The sequence below is a fragment of the Berghia stephanieae genome, chromosome 2, assembly GCF_034508935.2.
Source record: "Berghia stephanieae isolate SIO BIC M18660-M18661 chromosome 2, UCSD_Bste_1.3, whole genome shotgun sequence".
Taxonomy (NCBI): Eukaryota; Metazoa; Mollusca; class Gastropoda; order Nudibranchia; family Aeolidiidae; genus Berghia; species Berghia stephanieae.
The window spans coordinates 82,591,953-82,616,133 of NC_088361.1; the positions used below are offsets into that span (position 1 = coordinate 82,591,953).

Here is a 24,181-nt window from a genome sequence, read left to right on the forward strand (position 1 = left end):
CAAAATTTTTTTTTAAAAATATGTATCTGTTTTGAGTTGAATGCGTTCAACAACAGCCATTGAGAAACCAGAGATGAACAAAACTGAAGTGGTTTGTTTTTACAACAGCACCAAAGGTGGTGGGGACAAAATGGACCAAATGGTCAAAGAATATTCATGCAAACATAAAAGCCGAAGATGGGCTATGGCATACGTTGTCAATATTTTGGATGTTTCATGTCTTGCTGCCCATCTGATCTTTCGGGAGAATGTTCCTGCTGGTCCACTGCCACACAAAAATGCCAGGCAACATTTGATCAGAAAGGTTGCAAGCACCCTCCAGCACTCTCTATCTGTTGCGCCGCAACCCAATTCCTTCTCTCTCCAGGACTCGGAAAAAAATCACAATACAAACTGCAATTGAGCGTTTCCACGATGTTGCAACCACTCCTTCCATTCGTGCTAATTCAAAACTGTCCAAAACTATCACCAGAACCCCCTCCAAGCAAAAACATTCAGCTTCAAAGACCAATTCCCTTGCTGCCAAAAAAAAAACTCAAACAAAAGTTTCCGCTGTCAATTCTACCTCAAAGCCAACAACAACGTCAGCACGCAAACAACAGCAACGTTGCTCAATATGTAGCTGGAAGAAGGACAAAAAAGTGTCAACAGTGTTTGCAAAATGCAATGCTTTTGTTTGCTTCTACCCCAGAGACTGTATTTGTACCAACTGCTCAAAGTCAAAGTGAAAGATTGTGCTCTAAAGTCTAAAGAAACTTTTTCTTTTTTTGTTGCCAGAAAAATCTAATTTTTGTTTTGTTTGATTTAATTTTTTGAGTGAATTTGTTTTTCAAATTTATGGTTGAATAAAATATAGTTAGCAAGAAAACATATATTTCACAAATTTCTACCCTTTATTGTATTGACCATAGTAAATGACAACCTTATCCAGTTTGACACGGTGAATACCGATATTGCTCAAATATGGGTGGTATGTCACCCATGAGTGGTTTATAGGTTTCTTTCCCTCTTTAAAATGTATGGGTGATGCATCACCCAGGAGTGGTTATCAAGTTGACGAATAACGAGTGGGTGTTGGGGTTAAAGGGTTTTACAGCAATATAAGTCATCCAGACACACGCACATGATCCTACCGAGAGGAATACACTCAAATATTTACAAACTATATTTAAAACAAATACTATAACAACACACAACATGGAGACGGTGATTTACAAGGACAAAAATATAATCTCCCAAAACTAATAATATTTGAATACCTCCTCTGCCCCCTCCCATGCAAAAGACTCCGGCCTGTCATGTTTGTTTGTTTATTTTTAAGGATTTTACGGCGCTTGCAACACATTAAGGTTATATCAGCGCCAGTAAAAATGAAACAAAAATGGGGTAGTAAAAAGTCCCAGAATTACGATTAAAGCATCTAGAAAAAAAGTGAAACAAAGGTGAATTAGTTCCATCCAATAGGAAACTTATGTAGATTACAAGAGCACACCATCAAAGTACTTTGAGATCACCTAAAAGACATAAGCACAGGTCCCTACTAAGAGGAACACACTCAAATGTTTACAAATCATATATAATATGCAATCAAAACGTAATACAGTGCATAGCAGAGAGATGAGTTACAAGACAAAAAATATCATCTTCCAAAACTCTAACTATACATTTGACTGTTTCCCTCACAGCAAGGGCCATGACAAAACCAAGTAATCTCATCCCAAGACAAAGACAGAAAGCATGTTGGAAAACAGATAGAAGACAGTGTTAGTGCCTCCCTGCCCACTATGGGAGGTTAAGAACCCCACCCTGACACTCAAATGTTTGCATAAGATATTTAAAACAAATACAAAAACAGCACACATAGAGATGATTTACAAGGAGAGGAATATGACCACCCAAAACTAATAATATTTGAATACCCCCCCCCCCCCCCCCTTTCTCAAGCTAAGGATTCCGGCCAGGGTCATGAGAAAATCACGTAATCTCATTCCAAGGCAAAGACATACAGCAACATATTACATATTACAGTAAAATTACTTTAAACCGAAAGAAGCTAAACCGAAAAATACCTTAAACCGCAAAGAATGTAATAAATTGTACTAGCTCCTTCATTATCTTTGTACTAATTCTTACGGTGAACCGAAATACTTCTAAGCATTACTTTCTTTAAACCGAAACAACTTGAGAGCACCTTCCCTTTTTCTCTCTCTATTTTTCTTCAAAAATTCGGGAAGGTGGCCACAGGTAATAATGCCCGATAACAAAACAAAGACCGTAAGCATAAGATGAGGGTGGGGGGGGGGGGGGGGGGGGGGTAGGAGAAACACTTTAATCACTGCACTTGGGCTTGGCCAACACCACAATCGCACAGACTGGAAAAGGAAGACGACGGGTGACTGGCAGGCGAAAAATGAGGAAAGAGGGGGAGTTGGGGTGTAGAATCACGCAAGCGAGATGTTCACACTCGTTTGCTGATGCTTTGGAACCATCGTATAAGAAGTCGTTGTTTGGAACTGACTGGATTTTCAACACGAGGGGGGGGGGGGGGGGGGGGGGGGGGGGGGTAGGGTACTTACCATTGACATGCCATTTCATTTCCAGTTTGTTTAAATGTGTGTGTAGGGGGGGGGGGTCTATGTAATTAGGCCTTTGAACCTAATGGCTTTTCAACAAGAGAGGGGAGTGTAGTAGACAGCCTAGCATTGACACGCATTTTCATTTCCATTTCACTTCACCTCATTATCAATTATCACACAAGACCTTTCGATCTTATTTTAGTTTTACATTTTACTAAAAGATGTCCAAAAGAAAGCACTGTGCTTACATGTTGGAGTTTAAAATCAAAACACTATGTGAAGTCGATGAAAAAAAAAATTGAGCAAGACGGAGATATGTAAAATACACGGCATCCCAAACTCAACTCTTTCAACTATTTTGAATGGAAAACGAAAAACCCGAAAACTATTTTTAAACACACACACACACACACACACACACACACACACACACACACACACACAAAGCATAATAAAATAACATTTTTTTTAAAAATGGTTACAAAGACGGCATTTATTCAACAACTCCATTTAAGGGGAAACCCATGATATGATTAAATGAGCAAATTCCTTAAATAGTTACTACACTTGAAAAACATCGCAAAACGGGAACTTGCTTTAAACCAAAATGTCTTTAAACCGAAATGGTTTAGAAGGTCCCCAAAATTTCGGTTTAAAGTAATTCTACTGTATATATAGGAAATAATGCGTGGTCATAGAGGACACTTAGCTTACACCGGTGTTACCATTGTTGTACATATCGGAACCGGCATTCTACTTACTTACAAGTACACTTTTGATAAATCAAATTATTTTGGGTCGACGTACATATATTTGCAGGTATGACAACCGAATGCAATTAATTATGGGTTTGATTTGTTTGTTTTTTAAAGGCGTTACGGCGCTCGCGACACATTTAGGTCATTTTAGCGCCAGTGAAAAGGAAGAAAATGGGATAGTAAAAAAAAAAAGAAGACTAGAATTACAAGTAAAGGTATCCAAGAAAAAGTAAGACTAGGGGGACTGGCTCAAATAAAGCACACCATCAGTGCACAGTTTGAGATCACCTTAAAGTCTCATCCAGAGATCCCACTCAGAGGAATACACTCAAATGTTTACAGAATTTAGCCGAAACAGAAAACATTAAAAAATGTTATCCCAAAACTAACACTAAACATGTGGCTGTTTCCCTCTCAGCTAAGGACTCCAGCAAGGGCTAGGACAAAACCAAGCAATCCCATTCCAAGACAAATCATAAAGCAACTCGGAAAACAGATGTAAGGGGATACAAGACATAGCAAGTGACCTCTTACCCACTATGGGAAGTTAAAGGATCCCACCCAGGGGGTTGATTTAACATTGTTGTAATGAGCAATATTTTGCGTTGGTTTGAGAGTATTTCTATTACAACAACGAGAACGTGATAATTTGTGTTATCAGATCTGAAAATAAGTACACATGGTTATGGGCTCATTATTGTAATGGAAATGCTACACTCTTAAACCAATGCAAAATCATGATAACATTGTTGTATTAAGCCCCTGATTGCATACGGATGTCAGAATCGTAGATACGTGCACTTTTATGAAAACTGTTTAAGGTAGGACAAAAGCTGAAATATAAAATTAAGTAGCTATCTAAAAATTAACGCATTTGTTACAGTGAATGACATAATCAGTCGGATGGTGAAAAGGTTTGAACTGAGATATTGCCAAGTTTAGTTAGAAGGTCAATTTTCATCAAAAATGAGTTCTTGTCATAAATGATTAAATCAACCCTTTTTGTACATCTCCGGGAAATATCAAAGCTTAATTTCATTTCTAAATATTTTTTTACAGCTAGTCAATTTGACAAGGTATGAAATTTGTGAAAAGTTGCTGGATACCTTTCCCATACATCTGACAATAACTTCATGAAAAATTACCCGATTTACTTCAAATAAAGATTAAAATGCTCTGGGGAGCATATTCTTTCAGAAATTGAAAAAAATGCAAATCCAAAATTTTCACTTTCCGACTGTTTATGTCATGCACTGACAGATTTAATACTTTTGTGATCAAATTTTGTTGTTTTTTTGTTTTTTTTTAAACTGTAGTGCTGCTGCCGATTGCATTTTACAGACAATGCAACACTGGTTTGACATTAAACATGACACCTCTGCTCTATAAGAACATAACTGAGATAAAACTTTAATTTTGTCAACGTTTTTAATGATTTTAAAAGATTGATTTATTCATTCAAAATAAGTATTTTTAAAAAAATAACTTGAGCTGTTAGCGCAATATCCACTTATAGCGCTTTACAAGGGGTCCCTAATTAACAACAAAATGTAATATGTAGAACGAGACATGCCTGTTAGGCGATATTACAATTTTTTTCCGACAGAGACAACACAGTTACCGGCCAGGTACGCATTTTACACCTGAGTATGTTGAGAGAATGTGAGTAAAGAGCCTTTTCCAAGGACTCAACTATGCGCCGAGCGAGGCTCGAAGTGAGGACCTTCTGATTCGAAAGCGAGTGTCATACCACTAGACCATATAGCCACACAAGGGCCAAGACAAAACAAAGCAATCCCACTTAAAGACAAGACATAAAGCAACTCAGAAAACAGATGTAAGGGGATAAAAGACGCAGCAAGTGACATGGGAAAAAATAGACATAAACGAAAAGGCAGAGAAGATTTATATTGGAAAGTATGAAAGATCATTCTAAAAACAGTTATCATTTAATCATGCCCAGAACTGTAGGTCTACTGGTTAGTCCTGGTTAAATGTTAACAATAAATTAGAGACCATGAGCTCAATTCAAATTCATAAATATAAAAACTTTTACCTTGCATAAAATACAAAAACCTCGTTCTCCCCCCCCCCCCCCCCCCCCCCCCCCGACACACACACACCCCTCTCTCTCTCTCTCTCTCTCTCTCTCTCTCTCTCTCTCTCTCTCTCTCTCTCTCTCTCTCTCTCTCTCTCTCTCTCTCTCTCTCTCTCTCTCTCTCTCTCTCTCACACACACACACCCACACACACACAATAAAAAAGACACACACACAAATAAATGTTAATAAATGTTAACATCTTTAGTTGTCAAAGAATGACATAAAGGCTACTATTTCTATTTTTTAGCTGTACTCTGGCACAAACTCTTGACAAAGGCCGGGATTGATGGTTAGCTCTTTACCATTATGACATAGCAGCAACAAAAAACAAAAAAGAAAATAAAACAAAACAACAAATTGTTTTTTAAGGGTTTTACGGCGCTTGCAACACATTTAGGTCATATCTGCACCAGTAAAAAGGAAGGATATAGGATAGTAAAAAGTTCTAGAATTAAAGTACCCAAGAAAAAGGAAGACAAACGGGAATGAGTTCAATGAGATCAGATGTAGATTCCAAGAACACACCATCAGTATACTTAGTTTGAGATCACCTAAATGTCTCATCCTGACACAAGCACAGGTCCTCACTAAGTGGGACACACTCAAATGTTTACAAATCATATGTACATGTAAAACAAAAAAAGTTACAGTGCATAACAGAGAGAGAATTTAAATTTAAAAAATATCACCTCCCAAAACTGCCACAGCTATACATTTATACATTTGACTGTCTTACTCCCAGCCAGGGAATCCAACCGGTGCCCGGACAAAACCAAGTAAATCTCATTCCAAGACAAAAACAGAAAGCATGTTGAAAACAGATATAGGGGGATAGAAGAAACATTAAGTCCCTCCCTGCCTAATATGGGAGGACAGGAACCCCACCCAGATTTTTTTTAAAAGTTTATTTGTGACCTACCCCCTTAAAACAGTATTATGTCGGGGTTATTTTGATGGGGAAGATTGAATTTATTGTCAGAAATATCAGACTTAGATCTACTTTACATAGGAGAGAAAAAGTTTTTCATATCACACAGGATAAGTTATCTTTTTTCTGCTGGGCATTCAGATACCAGTTTTTAAAATACGGCCTCGCTCATTACCAGCCAATTTTCTTTTTTTTTTTTTTTTTGTGATTTTTTCTTCTTTCATTTTACATTTAAGATGCGATATAAACAGGAATGTGATGCTGTGAAATTTTCAACCTGGAATTCCGGCTAGGCCCGGTGGTGTGACACCCATGAAGCAGAAGTTGATGTTAAGAGTGTTGAATTTATGGAGATTCCACTGTAGATAAAGAAAATGTTGCTGCTTGAAGCTTGAAGAAAAAAAAAAATAACGATAAATATTGAATAGTAAGCTTCAATTTATTATACGAAGACAGATACTGTGGACGTTCCCCCTTTATCAACAAAACAGGATGAATAAAACATTACAGACGAATAAGATAATGTGATTATGATAGTGGCGTTATTAAGGTGAATAAACAAAAACATCCCTCCCTTAAATCTATCTCTTTTTGGCAACATTAGCCAAGGTGACAATCTAGTCTCTGATACACAAAGCAAGTTTCCCATCCTATGCTGAACACACTTTTTAAATAATGCTCAGTCATCTTGTATCATGTTCTAAGACTGTGTTTGTTTACATCAGGAAATCAGGCATATAGATTTACAGTCTTCAAGACCCTAGACCAGCACTTTTTACTTTTTACGATCACTGTCAACCAACGGGCCACAGATCACAATATATAGCACTCGACTAAAGTGACAAGGCAAGGCACCTTACTGATAAACCACTGGCGCTTATCATAGATAGGAGTGATGCTAATAAAAGAGTTTATAAATTTACTCAGGAAAATGGTCCAGTGCAAAACCCTGTCCCAAGAAAATTTTATTCTCAAAATTAGTCCCAAAATTAGTCCCATCCGTTAAACCGTCCCAGGAGAAGTAATATTTTCTACGATGAATGAGAATGAAAGCCGGTTATTTAGTTTCTTTCACCCACAGTGATTTGGAACATTGAATATATTTATACTTTGTTAATACCTAGTCACAATGTTATGTTCGACTTCTGTAAAAATCGACTCATCTTCTCCATACTTTTCCCTCTTATTTAAATATTCCTCAGGGTCAGGACCAGGTAAAAAAATCAAATTCATTGAAAATTAACTTAATCAGGGTCAATTTATGTCTTGTATCATTAAAGTGGATTGTGGAAAAAGTTATGGTTCCTAAAGATTTTATAATGCTCCAAAAGTATAATTGAATTTTAAAAAGGAAGAAATCCATCTCTCCAAATTTTAATGAAATTTTTAACTCATCCAACTAAACTCTAAAGGGATCCAGTTTTTCCATATTTTCTTATTGCACAGTAATTTTAAAATAAAATTTTGACTCTCTCAGGTTTGCTTTGAAATTATTAGAAAAAAAATAAATCAAAAACACCTCAAAAGAAAAATTCTACAATTTTTTATGCAAAGCAAATCTTGAAGTGTCAACTGAATGATGCATAAAAAAAAACAAAAAAAAATTTAAAAAAAAAAACACTTCTTTTCATCATGAATAAAATAAGTTTTTTAAAATAGAAAATCACTGACTCAAAAGTCATCATCAAGACACATTTTACCCAAATCACTTTTTCTAAAGGCGTTAAGAAAAATTTGTGCAGCAGCATCATTATCTGGACGTAGTTCAAACTGATTTGTAGCCATGTTTTTTAATCTCAGAATTTTCTTATTATCTAAAGCAATCTTTTTTAAAAGTAATAATATATTGTCTTCCGGCTCGTTAAGACCAAAATAATCCACATAATTGAAACATTGGCGATTATTGAGCCAGAAAAGAATGTAATCAGCAATATTAACGAATCCCACACGTTCATCTGGAAGGCATGCGCATGCTGATAATCTCATCCCAGTCTCTAAATCGGGGATTTTAGGCGAAAGTATTCCAGGGGTATCATAAATATAAATAGGCGGATTGTCATTAACTTTAATCCTCGATAGAAGACTTCTAGTGACACCTGCAGTCGAACCAACTGTCGTTGCTTTTCCCTTTTTCATAAGTTTGATTGAACGAAGAGTATTGATAAAAGTTGATTTTCCAACGTTTGGAATGCCAATCACAAGAACATTATAACTGTCTAAACCTTCTCGGTTGTATCGGGGTCTTGAATCAGTCAAAGAAATGACAGTGGGAAGAATTTCACTTTGTAAAAAATCGTTTTGTTGTTGGTTTCTCAAGTTTGTAAAGAACACAGTATCAACACCATGCTGATGGAGTTTGTTAGAAACCAAATTCTTCTTTGCATGATCTAAATCAGTGAGATCGGTCTTGTTAAGAAGAAGAATATGAGGTCGTAATTTAATAACATCCCTAAATCTAATGTTTCTTCCTGAAAACGGGATTCTGGCATCGTGAATTTCAATGATGCAGTCGATCGTTCGTAGTTTCGCTTGGATTTGGTTCATTCCTTTCCTCATGTGGCCAGGAAACCATTGCACAGTGCTGGCCTTAGGATTAGAATATACCTTACGAAAGGGTAAATTCAACCATGAAAGATGTCTAGACATGATGAAATCAAAACTTTGTGATTTTAGTTGAATGCAAAACCCTTCGCTGGCACTGAGGGCGCAGACATGTTTGTTGTTCAGGGTTGCCAGATTATTTTTCAACAAAATGCCAGGGGAAGACTCAAAAAATGCCAAAACACTCCAAAAAAATGCCAAAGTCTGTTGACTCCCACCCCCACTAAGAAAACTACTCACTTTTGATAGACAATTTACTATCATATCCTGGTGGCTTGCGTGTTTTCTTTTCTTTTTTCTTTTTTTTTTTTTGAATTATACTAAATTTCCTGTTGGGGTAATTTTTTGCCTACTGACTACTAAGTGGAGTGCTAAACCACTACACCACGGTTGGATTTTAAGAATGAAAAAGAAATACATTAACATGAAAGGTAAATACGTAAACAGTTAAATAATTATTGACAATTAAGAAAACTTACTGTTTCGTGTTTCTTATGAAACTTAATTAAGAAAAGGTGTCATTTGAAGTATAATATACAAGAAAAGAAAATGCCAAATGAAAATGCCAAATGCCAAATGATTTTTCTAATGCCAAACGGTTTTCAAAAATGCCAGATTTTTGGAATCTGGCATTTAAAATGCCAATCTGGCAACCCTGTTGTTGTTACTACAGCGAGTATACTAACCTCTACCATAGAAGAGTTATAACTGAACAGTCTAATTACATACAACGGAGGTCACAGCATTGAATTGTTAATGTTACCATAACCCCCCCCCCCCCCCCCCCCCCCACGCCTCTCACTCTCTCTCTCTCTCTCTCTCTCTCTCTCTCTCTCTCTCTCTCTCTCTCTCTCTCTCTCTCTCTCTCTCTCTCTTTCTCTCTCTCTCTCGTTCCCTGTGTGATAAGCATGCTCGATAGACTGATGCTGCTGTAATCAACTTAATTTCGTCTATGTAATTTTGTAAAATGTTTCAGTTTTATCTAAATATTTTTTTTTTCTTTTAATGTCTTTTGCTATCCTTGGTATGTTATTTTATTATACTATTATCCAGTTTAGTGGAGGATATTTAAAGATGATGATGATGATGATGATGATGATGATGATGATGATGATGATGATGATATCATCATCATCAACATCATCATCATCATCATCATCATCATCATCACCAACACCACAACCATCACATCCTCATCATTATCAAATTTCAAGTCCATCTCTGACTTCCACCCTACCATTGACAAAATTAAACTAACGCGTCTACGATGACACTAACATAACAAAAACATTTAAATTCCACATATTCAAAGGCTGCTGGTAGGGGCTCCTCGTGCAAATGACTCATCTCTGTCCGGCGTCCACCAACCAGGCGCTGTTTTCCAGTGTAATTGGCACTATCGATCCAGTTGTCAACCCATCTTTATTGACAAGATTGGTAAGTATTAGGGTATTTATTATTATTATTATTATTATTATTATTATTATTATTATTATTATTATTATTATTATTATTATTATTATTATTATTATTATTATTATTATTATTATTATTATTATTATTATTATTATTATTATTATTATTATTATTAATATCATTGATATTAATATCATCATCATAATCATCATCATCATTTAAATTATCATTTATTAATTTATTGAATAATTTATTGATCTATTTAATTTATTCGCCTGCATGTTTCCATTCTTTTACAAAACACAGAGTGTCCATTAGATTCCTTTTCAATCTTCTAATCCTCCTCATTCTACAGGCAATGAAAAGCAACTGATCCCGAAAGCCTATAAAAATATAACGGTGCAGCACCAAAAAGACAATCAATGGTTAGGGGCCTCTATTGATGTCAACGTTCATGGGGACAGAGAAATCACGGTAATAATCACATCAATTAATTAATCCTTTTCTTCTTGTTTGGTTTTGTGGAAGGGGAGGGGGAAAAACAAAGGGGTGGGGGCGGGCGGGAGGGGGGAGGGGGTTAATTTTCATTTCGTTTTTCAAAATTATTATTATTATCTTTTTATTTTATTTTCTCAGTTGTTTTTTTCTTTTCTATTTCTAAAAATATTCCATGGGTATCAGCCGACGTGCGAACATTTTCAGGTTAGATAACCCAATTCCTTATGGACTCATTGTTGTAATGGAAGTCTCAAAAATTACGCAAAATATTGTCCATTACAACAATGTTAACCTAGGCCCTTACGCCGGTTTGGTTGTCAGACCTGCATAAATGTACACGTCGGTATCAGCACAACTTAATTGTTCATTCCATTTATAACATTTAAATTTCGTAAAATTGCAACATTTAATATTCTTAAAATCCTCATGTCACCTAGGTGTGACTTGTAAAGGACCATTGGACACGTTAGGTTGTGATTGGCGCTCTGTTAATTATTTTTAATGTATTTATTTATATATTTATTTATTTATTTATTTATTTATTTATTTATCTTTTTATATATTTATGTTTTTATTTATTTGTTTATCTATTTATTTATTTATTTATTTATCTATTTATTTATTAATCTATTTGGGTATTTATTTGGGTATTTATATATTGCTTTATTTTCTGACAGATTTGTGCTCCAAGATGGATCGACAAACGCTTTTCCGTGCAGGGTATGTACCTGATGAATGGACTGTGTTACCAATCAAATAAAGAACTTCGTTTTACAAAATCCAGCCCTTTGCCTGCTTTGGAAAATTGGAAAAAACAAGTCCACAAGAATGGGTATTACATCTACGGCATGGGGAGTCTTGGAATGGCAGCCACTTACTCACAGGTAAGTTGTGACCAAGTAGTATATTATGAAAATGAAAATAATTTTATGTGACGCGTACCTATAGCAGGTCTGATAACCCAAATCGTTATGGGCTCATTGTTGCAGTTGTAAATGCTCTCAAACCAACTCAAAATATTGTCAATTGCAACAATAACATAACAATAACAAAAACCAAGCCTATATTTGTGTTCGGTTATCAGACCTGCAATTAAGAGAACGTCGGTTGTATGTCATGGTAAACTAGATGACATATAGCTTGTTTAAAGTAAAAGGATATGTGAAATTTTAGTTGCTGGTAGATTGAAATACTATATACGTATTATTCTTAATTAAACATGGAAACTTAATCCACATTTGCTATTTTTTCTTCATCGTAAATTACAATATACAATTGTTAGCATTTAAATTAACTTTAACTAACTATCGCCATAAACATCTATTACAAAACAAACAAAAAATAACGAGATAACCCTAGCATCAGCCGCAAAGTGTATAACAGACGTTTAAGATAAAGATCTGAACAAGTGTGTATGAAAGGTGCCAGACAACGCAAGAAAGAAAAATATAACAACAAAAAAAAAACATACCACAGAAACAGTCTCCCTCGACTGGTAATCAGAAGGTCTGCGGTTCGATCCCCAGTCGAGGTCGACTGAATCTTTGAGATGTTATTTTTTCTTATATTTTTTCTTTCTTGCTTTGTCTGACACCTTTCATACACACTTGTTCAGATCTTTATCTTACACTGGTGCCTGAGACTTAAAATTCAATTTTTAAGTCCATGTTTATTCCAACGTAAAGCCATTGAAATTTTAGACATATTATATTGCAGGTATTCTATCACATATTTACATGATAATTTATATGTTCTCCCCAGAATGGAAAATTTTTGGTCATTGGAACACCTGGTCTCAGTGATTGGTCTGGTAGGTATTTAAATTCTTTTGTTAATTTTTGCTCTGCGTATGTGTGTCTGTGTGTGTGTGTGTGTGCGTGTGTGTGTGTAGGGGAGGGGGGGGGGGGAGAGGGCGGGGGTAGTTATCATCATCAAAGTTAAATGAGTATGAGAAAAGAAGTCCTTCACAGATTTAAGCTTCCGTTCCAACAGCGTGAAACAAACAATAGCAAATTGTTTGCTACCCTTTGGATATGACGTTAGTTTGTCGCAAAGTAATTTCTAACAGACCCAGATACCCAACCACTGCTGGGTGAACGGGGGGGGGGGGGGGGGGGGGGGGGAGGGAGGGGGATCAGAAAAAATTATCGACTTCAACCAGGATCGATCTCTATCCCTCAGAATGGGATTCAAGTGCTCTACCAACTGAGCCCATAAATGGTAATAGAGAAGTCCTATGATAATGTTTTAGTTCTCCATTAAAGATGATAATGCTTCTACATTTTTCGTAGTCTTGTGATATGGCGCTTGTGTACTCTGGTTGTAGCTTGAATGACCCTGGTTCGATGTTTAAAATGAGTTGCTGATTGGTAACAACGTTGTCTCTGTCGAACCCCCCCCCCCCCCCCCCCCCCCCCCCCCCCCCCCCCCCCCCCCCCCCCCCCCCCCGGTTAAAACGCTCTACGGTGTCATGTGATATCTTGTCCTATATTTTAAGTTTTGCTTTTGGCATTGAATCCTTGTAAATCTATTTGAGCACAAACTTTGATAATTATTGCGCTATATAGAAGTGAAGGTTTTTATAAAAGATTTCTGTTGGTTAATGTAGCGTGAATCATATATACTTGCTTACTAACTTATCCTCTTGGTGCTTGAAAAGAACATAAGGCTGATACGGTGGAACGCCATCTTTCTCGGTTGGAGGCCATTTTTGTCATCTGTCCTCAAGACCAACCACTAGCTTTTATTTTTCTTTCGATGCTCCTCCTCCAGGTCTCCAGCAGGCTGCCCCTTCTTCTCGTTCACTTGGGGGGTCCACTTGAGGGCTCTCTTGGGAATGGCACTCGGATTCATTCTGAGGACATGTCCAGTCCATTTCCACCTTTTCCTCTTTACAGCTTCAGATATTGTATCAATCTCATCGCGCTTAGCCAGTGCTTTGTTTGAAATTACTATAGGTAGCTGAATATCGAAAAATGCCATTCTGCCTCCAATGCATTAATTAGCGACACCTTATCATCAACTTTCAGGTGGTTTTGCTTACGTTGATGCCAACGAGGAGGTGAGGCCGAGAGTGATGGGTGTGCCCACGGATCCACATAACAACTCATACTTTGGTAGGTCAAACATTGGACTCTTTAGCATGATCATTTATTGATCAATTAACAATGCTGAAGTTTTTAGTGGTAGGAATTTAATTTGGTTATCCATTTTCGCACAACAAATTCAAGCGAGACGACTCATTGATAGCCTAGAATAAGTAATAAATTTTGTTGTTATTTCCCTTGACTATGATTGTCTCGCATTGCAAAGTGAAATGAATTTATTATTATTATTATTATTATTATTATTATTATTATTATTATTATTATTATTATTATTATTATTATTATTATTATTATTATTATTATTATTATTATTATTATTATTATTATTATTATTATTATTATTATTATTATTATTATTATTATTATTATTATTTTTAATGATCTATTTAATCTTTTATTTTCGTTGTCATAAATATGTTGCTACCTATAGATAGTTCGAAGTTGAAGTCACGCAGGCCTTTGTTATTGTTTTTTTGCCATCCGCGTTTATGAGTAATTCTCACTCAACTGTATTAACCTGACTATAAACGATCATGGTTACACACAGTTTTGTGTGTTGGCCAGTTACACTTCCGGATGGCAATGTTGTGAACTTCTTAGCCAAGTGCATACTATCTATATATTTTTCATTTTCTTTTGCCTATATTGTTTGTTTTTTTTAAGGGGCGGTTTGGGTCTTTTCTAAAAAAAATTTAATTACCTATATTGGGCGGTTTTAATCATTCTGTATCGTCAATATACGTTAAAAAACAACATTTATGGTGAAAAATTTTAATTATCTGTGTTGATACCCATTTTGCGATCTAATTTGGGAGTCTGACATCAAAAAATATAACAATCTTGTGGCAAACGTTCCACAAAAACTAATGAAGGAATGACCTCCATATTCTTCCCTCTTGTCAACATTGTACCATAGTGTGTCACCATAGAGAGATTTTACGGCTTTAGCTTATGGAATTTTTATTAGATCATTACAAAGTTGAGAATCAAAATGTTATGACAAAATTTATGTAAAAAATTCAGATTTAGGATTATAATTTAAAATTCACACATCTTATCAAAAAATCTCTCTATGGTGACATAATACATTATCTCTGTGATAAATGTGGAAATTTTCAGACAATCTCATTGAATAGATTCTGAGAAACGTTTGACACAGTTTCCCATACCCTTAGAAAACTGACATATTGAGAAAATAGCAAAATGGCTTCCCGTTTTTCACACATTTCTTACTACCTGTACCATTTTCGACTGTGTTTTTCGTGCCTTTATAGTCTACTTTAAGAATTTGGACTTCAATTATATTATTTCTAAGATAATAAAATATCATTTTCCACCAAAATCTCAAAATCAAATTTTTGAAGGATTTTCCGAATAATTAGACCCAAACCTCCCCTTAATCGTGAGTGCACATTTTAAAAAATAAGAATCAGTAGAGAATGAAAGGAATAATAAAAATGCATTGTTTTGAACTCAACTTGTCGGGTTGGAAATGAATGAATAAAGTATTTGTTCATTCCTTCTTTGGTCCCCAGGAATGTCAATAACAACAGCAAGATTATCTAAAGATGATGTGTTTACTATCATAGGAGGCCCCAAATCACCACCCGCTGGAAAGGTAATATAATATAGCGTAATTCAATAAAAATGTAAACATTACACAAGCACAATAACGCATCGTTATTATGCGGCACCATAACAATGCAAAATACCAGAAATAATAACCTATCTATATATATATTCAATTGTATGAGATATGTGTTGTAAAAGCATTTTATAGTTAGAATGCCCCATTTCATTCATTCATCAATGAACATGGAAAGTACTGAATTAGTTTGAAGTTTAAATGATTAACTTATCAATTCTATAACAGTGACCTGTCGTCTCGAATACATGAACCAGTCGCCAAATAATGATTTTATACTGACTAGAAATATGAATTTTTTGTTAATTTTGGTAACTTGAAGAAAATATTTCTATAGTTCTCAAAACCGAATTAAAATAGTCCTTCAGAGCCATTGGGCACATGGCGCCGGAGTTTATACCAGTTTCTATAGCGTGAAACGGACAATAGCAATTGCTTGCTATCCTTTGGATAGGACGCTTGTCTATCGCAATGCACTTTCCGCCAAATCTAACAGATCCAACTGCTGGGTGGACAGGGGGAGTCATAAAAAATCTCGACTGCACCCGGGATCGATCTTAGTCCCTTTGCGTGTGAAGAGAGTGCTCTACCAACTGAGTTAACCCTCCCTCCCCTCCCCCCCCCCCCCCCCCCCCCCGAGCTATCTTAACCCACATTCCATATCTTTTATCATAAATTCCCTTTTTCGTTTAAAATCAACCTTTCAATAGGTACCTTTTTGAGTGGGTGGGTCACTATGGTGATGATCTATTTTAGCTTTCCATGTGCTCGAGAGTCATTGGTCACATTGCAAAATGTGCTCAAAGTGACCCACATAGCGAAAAGTGCTCACAGTTTTCGAAATATCTTGCACCGAAATAGGTCCTTTTGTTCAGGTTGACACATGGGGATGTTTACAACTTTCATAAACAACGCAGGGTGTTTATATTTATTAAGAAATACTCAATCCTTGGACAGCAGAAAACCATGTGATCGATGACTCGGTTGGACGAAAACCTGAATATAGATTGCTCCCATTAATTTATGATATTTTATGTTCTAGTTTAAAACATACACATTTCTCATCAAACACAGATCATGGCATACAACAAGAAGTTTCAGCTACTGTTTGTGAAAGAAGGCGAACAGGTAAACTACATACTTTTAAAGACTTTTGTAAAAGAAAAACAATCGTAATGAGTATTAATTATTTAAAGCCGACATGCAATAATTTGCAGTTCTGATAACCCAATTCTTTATGGGCTCTTTGTTGGAATGGAAATCTCAAAGAATGACGCAAAATATTATCCATTACAACAATGTTAAGCTAGGCCCAAAAGTGGTTCGGATATCAGACCTGCATATATGTATACGTCTTTTAAAGCGCATTTTAAACGTTTCATGATTATATTGATATCAGGTGGCGTGTACATATTTGCAGGTCTGATAACCGACATTATTATGGGCTATTGATGGAATGAAAACAGAAATTCAAACATGCTCTCGAACAATGTCAAACAATAATAAAAAGTCGAGTGACGTCATAACATTTATTCTTCATTGATCCTATGCTTTTAGATAAAGTAATCAAAGCAGCCGCCAGTCAGATTAAAATGTCAACGCACAAAACTGTGTATAATTTGTAACATTTATAGTCTGATCAATATCATTTAGTGAGAACAAATCACTAACGAGCTGAGTGACGTCAACTTCGTTCCTTCTATTGTATATTTTGTAGTTTGGAAGCTCTTTCGGATCATCAGTGTGCTCTGTGGACTTAAACAATGACGGCCTTGACGATCTGGTGGTTGGAGCACCCTTGTATTCTGATGTGTTGGATGAAGGAAGAGTGTATGTCTACATCAACAGGGAATTTGTGAGTTGTTATTTGTTTGTTGTCATTTCTAAACCATAGTTATATAATCTGTTTTAAATATCAGGATATGCACAATGCAGATGACTTACTGTTACTCTCTTTGCCGACAGGTATAAAGGGCACTAAGTAAAGAACGTAAATTAGATGACTAATTAGACATGACTTTTTCTAAATTTACAAATTGAAAAAAAAACAATTCTCTCTCTCTCTCTCTCTCTCTCTCTCTCTCTCTCTCTCTCTCTCTCTCTCTCTCTCTCTCTCTCCCTCTCTCTCTCTCTCTCGCTCACTCTCTCTCTGTCTCCCCCCTCTCTCTCTCTCTCTCTCTCTCTCTCTCTCTCTCGCTCTCTCTCTCTCTCTCTCTCTCTTTGTGTGTGTGTGTGTGTGTGTGTGTGTGTGTGTGTGTGTGTGTATGTGTGTAGGTATCTTCTCTTCTATACCCTCCTCCTTCTACTCCTTCCTCTTTTCAACACCTTGTTTTTCTCATCCAACTTTTCCTTTTCTATGTCAATTGTCTTTCAGGAATATCTTAATAAATGCAGTAATTCATCTTTAATATAAATGTTTCATTCTTTAAAGACCCATTAAGATTTACTCAGAACACTTTTTAGTGCATAACATTTATAAAACCTCCAAATTTCTTTGACTTTTCTCATATTTTTCTATCCTATCTTATTTTTTCAAACACAGTTTAACCTAGAGTTAGTGACACCAATTTTGTCGGGCTCCAACTCTAGAGGTGCCAGATTTGGGACAGCCATCGCGAACGTTGGAGATTTGAACGGTGATGGATGCGAGGGTAGGAACAGCAGTCACTATTTAAAAAAAAAAAAAAAAAAAAAAAAATAATAATAATAATAATAATTAATAATAATAATAATAATAATAATAATAATAATAATAATAATAATAATAATAATAATAATAATAATAATAATAATAATAATAATAATAATAATAATAATAATAATGATAAAAGATAAAGAAACAAACAGACCAAAAAAATAATACAGAAATAATGAATAAAAGCAAACGAAAATACATTACTGATTTATGGTGATTTTTAGATCATTTTTTTCTGCATATTTACAGAAACTTTTGAATTCTTTTATTTTTTTTAAATTCTTGAATTCTCTCTGTGTACATAGCTGACAACCGGATGATGATAAATATGATAGACGTTTGAAATATCAATTAAGCAGATGATTCAGAAAATTCATTAAATCATACGTTTTGTTTTTGTTGGTTTTTTTTTTGGTTTTTTTGTGTGTGTTTTTAATTTTACTTTTCAAATTAATACTAAGCTGCTGAAAGATGCGACAGTAAAAATATTTGAACAAAAATGAATAAACAACAGCTTCAAAAAGAACAAAATACCAAACACGGAATGTTTCGGTCTCAAAACCCTTCTTTAGTCAATAACAAAGACAATAAAAATATGAATACATCACTTAATATCCAGAAAGACTGCAGAGAAACATTTGGCACAACTGTCCGAAAGTCAAGTCAATCTAAATATCAAATTACATTCAATTTCAATGCAATCTGGTACTTTTCCACCATAACTATGTATTATAATTATGAAATAATTCATTGTCATAATCATTTTTTTGGTTGATTTTATATATTGATAATTAATATTCTGTCTATCAACATATACCAGACATTGCAATAGGAGCTCCATATGAAGAGGTGTCTGGTGTGGTTTACATATATAATGGAGCAAAGTCAGGTCTTCACTTTGAACCTTCTCAGAGGATTGTGGGTAGAGAACTGAACACGGGTCTGAAGGCATTTGGGTGTTCATTCTCTAGACCTTGGGACGTAGACAGCAACCATTATAAAGGTAAATCTATTGTTCATCTTTATTGGACTTCTTGAAACAAATCATCCATAGTATCCTTACTTGTTCTCTCATTAGTTATTTTTTTCTCACAAAGACGACCTTTAGACGGCTAAAGAATAACTTGTTTTTATAATTTGCAGAAAAAAAGCGAGCGCAATATCCACTAAACGTGCTCAAGACGCTTTACAAGATGTCTTCAGTCAACAACAATACTTAACATAAATATAGTCAGAGATATAACGCCTGTTAGGCAATATTACATTTTTCCTCGCCAGTGACAACGGTGTTAACAGCCAGGTACTTATTTTGCTGTGAGAGAATATGAGTAAAATCTCTTTTCCAAGGACTCAACTATCCGCCCTCATAGCGGATTGGAACACAGGAACTCCCTATCCAAAGGCGAATGCCATTCCACAAGACCACATTGCCGCACAAAATTGGTAATGGACAATTATACACATGATGCCATTGTTAATTAACTTGTTCATCTCAATAAATAATATGTGTACCTTTGATTACCTGAGTTCAAAATCTGAAATCATTCCAATCAACCGACATGCGTTCTGATTAACGGTATAGATTATATAGAAAAAAGTATTTCACAGACAGATCGTTCCAATTAAGTGGCAGTTCCGATAAAATGGGGTTCGAATTACTGGCTTTGACTCTATTAATAAACCTTTTTGGTACAAAGTGTTATTTTTAAAACTTAAATGTCAATTCGATTGATAAAATTAAACGACATTCCATAATACATAAGGCCTGTCTGGAGAATTATAAATAGTATTGTAAAACGAATTAAGTATGTAAAAACAATAGCATGGTATTGAACTATGCATATTTGAAATTTACTTTTAGTCTTTTAATTGGCAACAAAGAAGGAGAGAGTGGAAAATGCATTAGAAAAAGCCCTCGCTTATCAAAAATAAAAACCAGTCTTCAGTTCTCTCGGCATTTTTGCTTTAGGATTTTCTTAAAATGTGACCCCTCGCCTCAAAACAAGTCGGGATGACTAAGATGCTGAAAATTGAATTTGTAGTCAGAAATATCAGACTTGCGTTGAGTTTGTAAACTTTATTGAGAATAATGAATATCATATTTCAGGTTGCTGAATACCAATCCTTTATATTTTTGTCCAGTTTACCTTTCATTTGACTTTTAGCATCGGGGTCATCCCGACATAATACCGTTTTGAGACTTTGGGTCACATATATCGTTATTCGTCCTCTCGTGTCGATCTCAAAGAGAATCAGAAAACCCAGACGACGGCAACCACAGAGCAGAACCGCAACGCGAGAAATCGCAATTGCTCAAGGTAAAACGAACAAAAAATGTTTTTAAAATACCAACAGTAAGTCTTGAATCCGGTCCTCCGAGTTTAAATGCAATGTCTTATATTACTCGGAACATTTTGTCTCTATTGCAAACCTGGGTCAACTCGTTCATGGAGAGTGTACTAAAAACCCCTTAATATTACTATTGCAAGGCCGTTAGTAGTTCATTTGTATTTTGCTTTTTTGTTTTTTGATTGATTGAGTTTTGTTTTTTTAAAAGTCGCCCTTCAGAGTCATTAGACCCACAGAGCCGAAGTTTATCCCATGTTTACAGCCTGATAAGGACAATAGCAATTGCTTGCTCCCTTTTGGATAGCACACTAGTCTACCGCAAAAGTACGTCCGCCAGAGCTAACAGGCCCAGCTACCAAATTATTGCTTTGTCTACAGAGAGAGGAGAGGATCAGAAAAAAATCTCAGTCCGTTCGACTGATCTACCAACTGACCTATCGGGACCCCCTCATTTGTTTTAAAGAGCGACAGTTTTATGTTCCTCATATGCACAAACTATTGTTATCATTTTTCAGACTTTGCTGTCGGGTCATATGAATCCAATAGAGTGGTTCTTTTAAGGACGCGACCCGTTTTTGATTTGTATGCAACCCTGAAGGTGACGCCGTCACTGCTCAACACCAATGGCGTGACAACCTGCACGTACAGAGGAAAACCCTGGCATTGTTTGGAGGCCAAAATCTGTATACGGTATACAGGACTCAATTTGCCGCCAATAGCAGGTGAGATGAAAACAATGAAACAGATTTACAAATTGTATAAAACAATGTACCACAGAATTAACAATCGTCACTTTTCAGAGAAACATCATTATCTTTAGTGTATATTTTTCTATCTGAACTCTGTTTCAGAGGTTAACATAACTTTACAGTTGGATACTCTAGAACGTCACAGAGGTGAGAGGTCAAGGTTATTTGCCTGGAGAGATGGTCGAGAGGTTGAGAGTGTCAATCAGTTGGTCAATGTCAGGTTGGGCCGACTCTCATGTGATGAAGGCTACAAAATTTATGTCAGGGTTAGTGTCTTGATTCTGTCATCATTAAGGTTCAAATATATATATATATATATATATATATATATATATATATATATATATATATATATATATATATATATCTATCTCTCCCTCTCTATCTATCTATCTATCTATCTCTCCCTCTCTCTCTCTCTCTCTCTCTCTCTCTCTCTCTCTCTCTCTCTCTCTTTCTTTCTTTCTTTCTTTATCTCCCTTTCTCTCCCCACACCTCTATCTCTCACTCTCTTGCCTTGCATCATGATAACTTCAGTATTCCGTCTCATTCTGATAAGTAGCTCTACAGCATATGAGCTACTTTGTAATTTGTAGATTGTAGAATGACATTCGCCTTCGGTTCAATAGACCTCTGGTACGAGTCCCACCCTGGACGGTGCAAAATTGAGTCCATGGAAAAGGCCTTTTATTCTCATTCACTCACATTACTCAGATGTAAGTGAGTGACTGGCTGTTAAAAGCGTTTGCCCTATCCACAAAAAATAAAATGCAATATCGCCGTACAGGCGGCGTGTCTCATCCTAAATGTCACGTGTATTTATAATTCGATTTATTTGTTCTCACCTCGTTTTCTTACTTATTCTCCGACAACGTTGTTTCGTCTAGATTTCATGGAGTCATCAGAAAGGTCGTTTTAGAGGTCTGCCAGACACCAGACACCTCAAAATACGACCTTTATGATGACTCAGGAATTCTGGACGAATCAACGTTGTAGGATAGATAATATGTAGGAAAACGAGGTAAGAACAAATAAATTAATAATTCGCTCCATTAAACTGTCGAGCGCTCTACGTGGTTCCAGCTAACTCCCCTCAATCATATATGTATATATATATATATATATATATATATATATATATATATATATATATATATATATATAATATAATATAATATATATACATATATATTCTTCTGGTCATTTTTGCCTTCATGTCTATAGGTGTTAATAAAATATGAAAATATCCCCCCCCCCCCCCCCACATCCTTCCTTTACGATATCACAGCCAAGTCGTGACATTCTGACACCCCTGAAGCTAGAACTGGAGTACAACATAAAAGCGAAGTCTATTGGTATTGCCTCATTGTGCACCATATGTCATATACGAAACATATACAACCCTACAACCGTTCACGATATGGTAAGTATAGTTAAGCATACTGTGTTGGTACTTTATCATAATTTGGACCAAAGGCTGGACATCAGCTTGTTGCTCGTTTGGAAATAATATAATAAAATAGACCATAGAGAGAACATAACACAGTTGTTAGGCAGATTTAAGTGTGGCACATAAACGTTTTGTTGATGATCTGCTCTTAGGTGGATGTTTTTGTTTTTTTTTTTGTATTCCTTTGGAAATTCATACGGTTTAAGTCTCTCCAAAACGGTCTAGTTTATTTATCCAAAGATGGAACAGTGGAATTTATTGTCGACTACAAACCGTCTTTAAATAGTAGACAATAATCAGAATTCATATTTTTCTTTTTAAATGATAAATCATAGTTGACAACATTAATTGGATTATATGCGACTGGACATGTAATAGTTTACAGGGCTGATAACCAAATTGTCATGGGCTCACTATTGTAACGGAAATACTCTCATACCAACGCTGTTTCCATACAAAACGTTAAAACAAGCCTATAATTTTATTTGGTCACCAGACCTGCAAATATGTGCACGTCGATGTTACTCATCGATTATCCCTTCCTCCTTCCCATAGGCCCATTTCGTCAGTGACTGTGGAAAAGACAACCAATGCCATGCCGACATTGCCATCGACGTACGCCCCGTGTTCGGCAATCCGAAAGGCAAATTTATCATAGATGATGACCCCATATTTGATCTCAGAATTTCTGTGTCCAACAAGAAAGAAACCGCCTATTTTACAGTTGTAAGACTGGAATATCCTTCCTTTGTACACTTTGCTTCTGCCAGAATAGAGATGGGACAGAACGATGTTTTGTGTATGCAATCTGACGCTGAGGACAAGAGTCACAATTCTTCCACAGTTTCCATTGACTGTGAGATCGTGTATCCGCTTGATAACAAAGCGCAGGTAATCACGATGTATTCAAATTTAAATCTCATTTGCATATTAGATTATGGATCATGACATTTCCAAGAAGAAACTCAACAATTTATCTAAATATATGAATGTAATGACAGATATCATTTTTTGCAAAAAATTCTTGAAGAAAGATTAAATACATTTTAAAAATAAAATATATTGTAAGGGAGTTAGAGAGTTGGAAAATAATTATGTAGGCTTTAGTCAGAGCGGCGCAGAGTTGAGTCCTTGTAGAAGACTCTTTATTAACATTCTGTCTCCACATTCAGGTATAAAATGAGTACTTGGCTCAAAATACAGCGCTCTATCTGTTAATGCCTCACATGCGGCATGCCTCGTCCTATATGTCAAGCATTGGTTGAAACTCCTTTGATCACAGTTACACTTCGATTCGGGTATGAATGA

At 35.7% G+C, this 24,181-nt stretch overlaps 2 protein-coding genes across 2 annotated transcripts in view; one reads left to right on the top strand and one right to left on the bottom strand.

The window, feature by feature from the left end:
* LOC144965660 (integrin alpha-4-like) overlaps positions 1 to 24,181 on the top strand; it is a gene marked incomplete in the record, with an annotated part of 65,256 nt that overhangs the window by 30,674 nt on the left and 10,401 nt on the right. The window contains 14 exon segments of the mRNA XM_078901223.1: positions 10,277 to 10,401; positions 10,736 to 10,854; positions 11,556 to 11,762; positions 12,640 to 12,688; positions 13,908 to 13,994; positions 15,521 to 15,603; positions 16,705 to 16,758; positions 17,348 to 17,485; positions 18,173 to 18,281; positions 19,146 to 19,328; positions 21,190 to 21,396; positions 21,526 to 21,689; positions 22,712 to 22,846; positions 23,429 to 23,764. Of these exon segments, the coding sequence (XP_078757349.1) occupies positions 10,277 to 10,401; positions 10,736 to 10,854; positions 11,556 to 11,762; positions 12,640 to 12,688; positions 13,908 to 13,994; positions 15,521 to 15,603; positions 16,705 to 16,758; positions 17,348 to 17,485; positions 18,173 to 18,281; positions 19,146 to 19,328; positions 21,190 to 21,396; positions 21,526 to 21,689; positions 22,712 to 22,846; positions 23,429 to 23,764 (1,996 nt within the window).
* Positions 6,784 to 9,082, bottom strand: LOC144965659 (mitochondrial GTPase 1-like). Its single transcript, XM_078901221.1, has one exon. The coding sequence runs from the start codon at positions 9,007 to 9,009 to the stop codon at positions 8,035 to 8,037; it is 975 nt and encodes a 324-aa protein (XP_078757347.1). The 5' UTR covers positions 9,010 to 9,082; the 3' UTR covers positions 6,784 to 8,034.

Excerpts from the sequence above, each read along its gene's own strand:
- LOC144965659 (XM_078901221.1), bottom strand. The coding sequence starts at position 9,009 with ATGTCTAGACATCTTTCATGGTTGAATTTACCCTTTCGTAAGGTATAT.